At 42.6% G+C, this 9524-nt stretch overlaps 1 protein-coding gene across 4 annotated transcripts in view; it reads left to right on the forward strand.

Annotated features, from left to right (window-relative positions):
• Nucleotides 1-9524, forward strand: part of ZFP64 (ZFP64 zinc finger protein) — a 107861-nt gene that overhangs the window by 24665 nt on the left and 73672 nt on the right. For 3 of the 4 annotated variants that reach the window (XM_011951350.1, XM_011951348.1, XM_011951349.1), the window contains exons 3-5: nt 1311-1472; nt 2581-2643; nt 6999-7250. In XM_011951350.1, coding sequence (XP_011806740.1) covers nt 1311-1472; nt 2581-2643; nt 6999-7250 — 477 coding nt within the window. The remainder of the gene's footprint in view (nt 1-1310; nt 1473-2580; nt 2644-6998; nt 7251-9524) is intronic. The other variant, XM_011951351.1, reaches the window with a different exon arrangement.

Below are 9524 nucleotides of genomic sequence, written 5' to 3' on the forward strand. Positions count from 1 at the left end.
TTATTTATTTTTTGAGATGGAGTTTCGCTCTTGTCACCCAGGCTGGAGTGCAATGCCACAATCTCGGCTCACTGCAACCTCCACCTCCCACGTTCAAGCAGTTCTCTTGCCTCAGCCTCCAGAGTAGCTAGGATTTCAGGCACCTAGCTGCCTGACTAATTTTTGTATTTTTAGTAGAGACGGGGTTTCACCATGTTGACCAGGCTAGTCTTAAACTCCTGACCTCAGGTGATCCACCTGCCTCGGCCCCCCAAGTAATGGGATTACAGGTGTGAACCACCACACCTGGCCTACAATTATATTTTATATGAAGTCTGTGTTTTGCTATTTTTTTTTTCTTTTTGCATCAGAACCTCAGTAAGAGTACAAGGAAATTTTTTGAGGGGGAAAATGCTGAGGAGAATGTCAATTAGACTAGTTTTGCCCCAAATCCCTTCTATCAGTTCCCTTTTGGTGTTTTATTAGGATTTTGTCCTATAGCTTATGAAAGCACCTAAGGCATTTGGCTGCAGCTAACAGAAAACTTACCTGGCATAAATTATAGAGACATAAATTATAGGGACATTTCTTGTTCATTTAAGAAGTCTAGGGCAGGCATGGTGGCTAACACTGTAGGAGGCCAAGACAAGTAGATCGTTTGAGCTCAGGAGTTTGAGACCAGCCTGCGCAGCATGTCAAGACCCCAGTCTCTACAAAAAATACAAAAATTAGCTGGACATGGTGGTGCATGCCTGTAGTCCCAGCTACTCGTGAGGCTGAGGTGGGAGAATTGCTCAAGCCTAGGAGGCCGAGGCTGCAGTGTGCTGTGATTGCGCCACTGCACTCCAGCCTAGGTGACAAAGTGGGACCCTATCTCAGGAAAAAAAAAAAAGAAAAAGAAAAACGTATAGATTTGGGTGGTTTCAGAGTTCTGATTCAGCATCTGATTTTCATGTTTACCCTTACGGTTATAGAATGGCTGCCACAGATCCGGGCATCGCATCATCATTCCAGCATGTACAAAGATAGGAAGTACGGCAGCCAGGGCAACAAGATGAGTTTTTCTCAACTGCATCATTTTCCATCTGCCCTGCCTACCCTTTCCCCCCATGCTATTTTAAATCAGGGAGGAAAATCTTTTACAGAAGCCTCCCAGCAAATGCTGTCTAGTGTCTCATTAGCTAGAACTGGGTCACATGATCACTCTGAAGCCACAAAGGAGGCTGGGAAAGCAAACTAATATGTACATTCGCTCTGCAAAGGAAAGTAGGCAGAGGGCATAGCTAGAGGGCATTTATATTAAGAAAATTAATAATCACCATATCTTTTAGTTTCAGCTCCAGAATTTGTTTTTGAACATGGCTATCAAACTTATCTGCCCACGGAAAGTAATGAAAACCAAACAGCCACTGTCATCTCTCTCCCTGCCAAGTCACGCACCAAAAAGCCCACAACGCCACCTGCTCAGAAAAGGCTTAACTGTTGCTATCCAGGTAAAGGCAGCATTATGTTCTACTTGTGTAGAAGGTGTGACATTTAATCAGGCTCCAGGGCTTTTCCTCATGAGTTCATGACGAGTGCTCATGGAAGTGCCCCCAACTACCTGGCATAAAAATCAGGGCCTTCTGGCATTTGCATCAGCACATACAACCTGTCTCCCACTGTGGTCATTCTGCACCTGGGTTCTAAGACTTTTCTAGCCATAGGCCTTTGAAGTGGAACTCGTGAAAATTTCAGGTTGCTGTAAATTTTTTTCCTATGCTATAGCTTAGGACGATATCCAGTAAAAATTCTCTTTCCTTACCTTGGTTTTAATGTACTTGGAAATAATATCGGACATACAGAAAGTTTGCAAAAATTGTACCAAAAAAATCCCTGTGTGCCCTTCATCTAGATTCCCCAAATGTTACCATTTTATTATACTTGCTTTGTCATTCTTTGTGTATATACAAATATATATACAAGTGTAGTTTTCCCCAAACCATTTGAAAGTTGCTGACAATGCGATGCCCTTTTGTTCCTAAATACTTCAGTGTGTATTTCCTAAAAACCAGAATATTCTTTTAAATAACCACAGGACAAGCATCAAGATCAGAAAACTAACATTTTTAGGTACTATTATCTAACCTACTGACCTTAGTCAGATTTCATCATCAAGTGTCCCACTGATGTCCTTTCTACCATTATCAAAAGAATGACATTTTTCCCCTTGGGATCCAGTTTCCAACCAATTATTACTGATTGCATTTAGATTTTATGGCTTTCATTTCCTCTAATCAGGAACAGGGAAGCATTTATCTTTCATAAGCTTGACATTTTTGAGAAGTATAGGCCAGTGATTTTGTCAAAAGGGCCTCAGTTTGGGTTTATTTGATGTTTCCTTATGATTAGATTCAGGTTACGCAGTTTTGGCAGGAACCACAAAATGACATTGTGTCTTTCCTGGTCATCACATACGAAGGCATGTGAGATCTCTTTTTCCCCGTACTGTGGTGTTAACTCTTGTCACTTGGGTAAGGACGTTTCTGCCAGTTTTCTCCCCGCTAAAAGTTACTAAGTTTCCCTTTATGATTAATCTTCCCTTTTTTCGTTTTTTTTTAGGTTGCCAATTCAAGACTGCTTATGGCATGAAGGACATGGAGCGGCATTTAAAAATTCACACGGGTAAATAGCATTTCTTTAGCACATACGCCCTCAACACCTGCTCTGTGCTCGGAGCTGGGGACCCACATAGGTCAGATGAATGATACCACTCCAAACATCACTGGCTGTTACGGGAATACAAGTCCAGATTTCAAAAACTAAGGTGCCATTTGTACACATGATTTTGGCAGAAAAGTCTTCAACATAATAAAATCCAGCTCTGGAGAGGATGTGAGCAAACTTAGCGAAGTGGGAATATGAACTGCTACAGCCATTTTGAAAATGATTCTGCCAAAATTAATTAAAATTTGAATGCACATATTCTCATTTTGAGGAGATGATCCTACAAGTGCATGTGTGTGTGTAATGATTAGCAAAGAGAGGAATAATGGGAGAGAAAAGAAACTGTCTCTTTTTTTTTGTCTTTTTCTTTTATTTTTTGAGACAGGGTCTCACTCTGTCACCCAGGCTGGAGTGCAGTGGCACTCGACCTGCCCACCTCAGCCTCTGGAATAGCTGGGACTACAGGCAGGCGCCACCACACCTGGCTAATGTCTTGTATTTTTTATAGAGAGGGGGGTCTCACCATGTTGTCCAGGCTGGTCTTAAATGTCTGGACTCAAGCGATCCATCCACGTCGGCCTCCCAAAGTGCTAGGATTATAGGTGTGAGCCACTACACCTGGCCCAAAACTTTCCTTTTATGTATCTTTACACTATACCACTGAATACAGTGAGTGTGTGTTATTTTTGTAATTTAGAAAGGAGAATTTAATACATACTTGTTTTAAAACAAGAGGAAAAGATCAATGCATGGGAAAAGAAAAAAGTGATGATTTCTGGTGATTTTATTTTTCTTTAATATATTATTTTTATGTTTCCCAGACTTTCTGCATGGAAAAGGAATTGCCTTTAGACTCTTTTTTAACAAAGTGTTAGGTGCTCATATTCAAATGATACAGATTTAAATTTAAAAAGTATAAATGTGTATAAGATGCAGTGACTTTTGGTTTTGGCTTCACTGATTGCCCAAAGCCTGCTATTTAGCTTCAGCCTTTGGAAGATGAGTAGCCAAGAGTTATTTCTTATATTCCTTGGCCATGACCAATAAGTGCCTTATTGCACTGGGGTCACCATCATATCTAATCAGCCTCACAGTGTCATGCCATCTGGATTTGTTCTAATGATCCAAATACTAAGTTTCAAGTATTGATTGGCAAGCATTCTAGTGTAATAAGCAATGAAACTCTCCATGTGAGTTTCATCTGTTGTGGTTTCATCCATCAAGCCATAGCATATTTGTTATTGAAAGAATAAAGTACTATAATTTTTGTTTTGTTTTGTTTTTTTGTTTTTTGTTTTTTTGAGACAGAGTTTCACTCTTGTTGCCCAGGCTGGAGTGCAGTGGCGCGATCTTGGCTCACCGCAACCTCCGCCTCCCAGGTTCAAGCCTCCCAAGTAGCTGGGATTACAGGCATACACCAACACACCCGGCTAATTTTTGTATTTTTAGTAGAGATGACGTTTCTCCATGTTGGTCAGGCTGGTCTCAAACTCCCGACCTCAGGTGATCCACCTGCCTCGGCCTCCCAAAGTGCTGGGATTACAGGCGTGGGCTACCACATCCGGCTGAGTACTATAATTATTAATGATGATAGGGAAAGCATTGTGAAAGTACAAGTGAGGGCCACAACTTTGTCTATTTCTGCAAATCCACAGAAAATATCTTCTACACAGTTAGCCCACCTGGTGTTTGTAGGATAGTTTCTGCATAACTGAAGTGTCTCTGTCTACATTTTCAAGTTTAAGTGTATCCTCACCTTAGTTACCTTCAGAGAGTGAGGGCATGCTTAATTACCCCTGGGGTTGGGGTTTGGGGGAGCAACAGCAACAGGGCTCTTTACCAGCTGAGTTGGCCAAAAACCATTGAGCTCTGCCAACATCCAGCATCTGCCCAGTGTTGCAGATACACAGTGTAGTGACCACGGAACTACTGAGCCACTGACAATGCTGGTAAATTGTTGTTTCTGGGTTTTTTAATTTGATGACTAAAATTTTGTTTGTTTGTTTTTGTGTTTCTTTTTTTCTTTTTTTTTTTTTTTTGAGACAGAGTCTTGCTCTGTCACCCAGGCTAGAGTGCAGTGGCGCGATCTCAGTTCACTGCAAGCTCCACCTCCCAGATTCACGCCATTCTCCTGCCTCAGCCTCCCAAGTAGCTGGGACAACAGGCGGCTGCCACCACGCCCAGCTAATTTTTTGTATTTTTAGTAGAGATGGGGTTTCACCATGTTAGCCAGGATGGTCTCGATCTCCTGACCTCATGATCCACCCGCCTCGGCCTCCCAAAGTGCTGGGATTATAGGTGTGAGCTACTGAGCCTGGCCTACTGAAGTGTTTAATAATAAAAATGCTTTTTTTTTTTTCCTTTTGAGATGGAGTCTCACTCTGTCACCCAGGCTGTTGTGCAGTGGCACAATCTCGGCACACTGCAACCTCCGCCTTCTGGGTTCAAGTGATTCTCCTGCTTCAGCCTCTTGAGTAGCTGGGATTACAGGTACCCGCCACGATGCCCAGCTAATTTTTGTATTTTTAGTTCAGATGGGGTTTCACCATGTTGGCCAGGCTGGTCTCGAACTCCTGACCTCAAGTGATCTGCCTGCCTCAGCCTCCCAAAGTGCTGGAATTACAGGCGACAGCCACCATGCCCAGTCAAAATACTGATCTTTAATAAACTTTTAGATGTATTCTTAAATCCCAAATATTTATTTTATGATGACTGATCAGCTTTGGCTGACTATTTTAGCACTTGGCTAGTTACGATTTGGTCAGGATAATATTTGATATATAAAATAAAAAAAAGAAAATCCTAACTCACAGCCACCTCCTTCCAAGACCAAAAGTCAGCTGTCCTAATAGACCTCTATGTCTCATTCTGAAATATTTGCATGCCTAGACCAGGTCTAAAAACACACACATTTAATTTTTTCCATGTCTTATAAAGTTAATACAATACACGCTATCAGTGCAACTTGTTTTTTTTCATTTACTTTTGCACATCATTTCACATCAGTATGTCATATCGACTTACTCTTTTTCATGGCCAAGTAAGGAATGGATTCAATAATTTATGCATATCCATACAGTGAAATACTTCAGCCTTAACAACCATGTTGTGGATATGTAATGATATGAAACAGGTGATAGAAATTACTGTAAGTGCAAGAAAGTAGTCAATAGGGAGGCAGTGCAGTATTTGCCAAAACACACACACACACACACACACACACACGCACACACACACACACACAAGACGGTCCTGGGTTCTAATCCCAGCTGTTGCAAGGATTATATATAGTAATTCAAAGGCTCAGTGCCATTTGAAAAGTGTTTAAATTGATGTTAGCCAGGAGTTTTTATGTACCCAAAACATACACACACACAGATTGGAAAAATATACACCAAAAAGTTAGCAGTTGTTCACAGATGTCAAGTTGACACATGCATTAGTGAGGTTCAGATTAAACTGCTGTAAGAATGAAACTGAAACACCAGCTCTAACAAGCAAGATAGGGGTTTGTATCTGTCCCGTGTAACTGTCCAGAGGTGAGCAGGCAGGTCAGGACAGGTGGGCAGCTCTGTCCTAGGGACCATCCAGGCACTTAAGTTCCTCCCACCTCATTCTGTTACATGACTCCACCCACCTGCAGGTATGCCACCCTCACCTGCTCACTCACCTGCCCTCATCCGCTCACTCGCCTGTCCTCACCCACTCACTCACCTGCCCGCACCTGCTGCCTTACCCCCATGCCATGGCTAGAAGCAGGAAAAGAGAAAATGTAAAAGGCAAGCAGTTTCCTCTTGTGAAAGAGACACACTTTACTTTCTCTGCCATCGCTTTGATAAAAGCTTAGTCACAGATCACACCTAGCTGCAGGCGAGGCTGAGAAGTGTAGTCTTTCGCTGGTCAGCCATGAACTCTGCTGAAACTTAGGTGTTCTAAATTTTAGGGTGCATCTCTGTTGTGAAAAGGAAAAAGGAGAGAGTGAATATAAGAGAAAATTAACACAACTGTTATCATTTTACTTACCTATGTTTTAAAATTTTATTTTAATTGCCTTCTATTTTTAATTTATAAAAAATTTATAAGAAATTCATATTCATCATTTAAAAAATTCAAGTAATATCAATCAGGAAAATGGAAGAAAATTCCCCTCTCCCAGGATGTTAGCTCTTTGCCAATCATCCACCCAGTGTTTCAGGGTTTCTGGATATTCTTTGGTGGTTGTATATGACTTTTTTCGTAAGGCAGTGGGAAATAAGCCTTTTCCTTTTTTAATCTTGTTTCCTGCTGCCATCTGTGCGTGTGTGTGTTTGAAGGAGACAAACCTCATAAGTGTGAAGTCTGTGGCAAGTGCTTTAGCCGGAAGGACAAGCTGAAAACTCACATGCGGTGCCACACGGGCGTGAAGCCCTACAAGTGTAAGACGTGTGACTACGCCGCTGCCGACAGCAGCAGCCTCAACAAGCACCTGCGGATCCACTCGGACGAGCGGCCCTTCAAATGCCAGATCTGCCCCTACGCCAGCCGCAACTCCAGCCAGCTCACCGTCCACCTGCGATCCCACACGGGTGAGTCCCGCCTGTTATTTGCTCTCTACACTTCCTATGGCATAAATCATAATCACCTTAAAGCATTCAGCCACGATGGAAGAAATCGAGTTGGAACCTTTGCTCATCCCGTTGTTTGCAGTTTTGTTTTGTTGTTGTTGTTGTTGTTTTGTCTCGCTCTGTTGCCCTGACTGGAGTGCAATGGCGCTATCTCAGCTCACTGCAACCTCCACCTCCCAGGCTCAAGCAATTCTTGTTTCTCAGCCTCCCAAGAAGCTGGGATTACAGGTGTGTTGCACCACACCCAGCTAATTTTTTGTGTTTTTAGTAGAGATGGGGTTTTGCCATATTGGTCAGGCTGATCTTGAACTCCTGACCTCAAGTGGTCTGCCCACCACAACCTCCCAAAGTGCTGGGATTACAGGCATGTTGTACCACGCCCGGCTAACTTTTTCTATTTTTAGTAGAGATAGGGTTTTGCCATATTGGTCAGGCTAGTCTTGAACTCCTGACCTCAAGTGGTCTGCCCACCTCAGCCTCCCAAAGTGCTGGGATTACAGGCATGAGACACTGTGCTTGGCCCATTTGCAGTTTTGCTTTTCAGCTGCCTTAAGAGCCTTTCTCAGTAAAATAGGAGAAAACCGTGAAGTTTATAGCTTTATACATATGTATATCTCTTTATATAACTTTATAACTTATTCACTTGTAAAGTATGTAATTGAGGAGGCGCACAAAATAAAATACAGGTATGAGCCATGTATCTTTGATAAATTCTGCATAATGATTAGGCATTCCAGTCATTTTTGAAGCATACTCTAGTTCAGCATGGAACAGCTTGACCAAAAAACATTCAGCAAAATTAGCAGAGTAGGTAACTCAACAAATTACATACTTCTTTCTTTTGGTGTATCAGTTAGATAATGATTCAATAATGCTGCGATAACAACCATGAAATCTCAGTACTGTATAATAAACATTTGTTGCTAACATTCTTTAGGTCAGCAGGAAGTTGACTGGACAACTCTGTTGATCTTGGCTTGGCTTAACCACATGTGTGGGGAAGGCTGGGTGCCTTCCAGATTTGCCTGGGGATCTGCTGGCCGTGGGCTGGCTGGCTGTCCACTGGCCTTGGCTGAGGCAATCTGGCTGTGTTCTGTGCATCTCTCATCGTCCTCCTGGGACCATGGACTAACCCAGGCTTGTCCTTCTCATGAGGATGGCAGAGGTGCAAGCAAGGAAGCCCCAGTGTAAGCCCATTTCAAGTCTTTGCTTCTATAAGCTGTTAAGCATCACATTGGCTAAGGCAAGTCACATGTTTCATCCTGGTGTCGAGGGTGGGACTGAGCTCACCTACGTGAGAGGTCATCACAGTGTTACGTGGCAAAGATCAGGGATGCAGGGAAGGTGAAGAATTGGGACCTTTTTTTTGTTTTTTTTTTTTTTGAGATGGAGTCTCGCTCTGTCACCCAGGCTGGAGTGCAGTGGTGCAATCTCAGCTCACTGCAACTTCCACCTCCTGGGTTCAAGTGATTCTCCTGTCTCAGCCTCCTGAGTAGCTGGGATTATGGGCGCATGCTGCCATGGCTGGCTAATTTTTTGTATTTTAGTAGAGATGGAGTTCCACCATGTTGCCCAGGCTGGTCTCAAACTCCTGAACTCAGGCAATCTGCCCACCTCAACCTCCCAAAGTGCTAGGATTACAGGCGTGAGCCACCTCACCGGGCTGAATTGGGACCATTTTTGCAAACAACCACAGTCCACCTTTATCCTCACCATCATTCACATCTCTCTGACAAGCAAAATGCATTCACACTTTCCCAAGAACCCCACAAGTCTCATACAGTCATAGGATCAGCCTTAAAGACCACAGTTGTGTGATCTCCCTTGGGTCTGGATATGGTTTCTCTTCATCTAGAGATGGTTGAAATAAAAAACAGGTTGTCTGTCCTGATACACCCAATATACAATGGTAAAACAAAAAACCAAAATAATTACCATAATTCTACCATTTGAAAGTAGTATAAGACACATGCACATGTATATTCATTGCAGCAGTATTCACAATAGCAAAGACTTGGAACCAACCCAAATGCCCATCAATGATAGACTGGATAAAGAAAATATGACACATATATACTGTGGAATACTATGCAGCCATAAAAAAGGTTGAGTTCATGTCCTTTGCAGGGACATGAAGCTGGAAACCATCATTCTTAGCAAACTAACACAGGAACAGAAAACCAAACACTACATGTTCTCACTCATAAGTGGGAGTTGAACAATGAGAACACACGG

This window comes from Colobus angolensis, unplaced genomic scaffold (genome assembly GCF_000951035.1).
Source record: "Colobus angolensis palliatus isolate OR3802 unplaced genomic scaffold, Cang.pa_1.0 Scaffold319, whole genome shotgun sequence".
Taxonomy (NCBI): Eukaryota; Metazoa; Chordata; class Mammalia; order Primates; family Cercopithecidae; genus Colobus; species Colobus angolensis.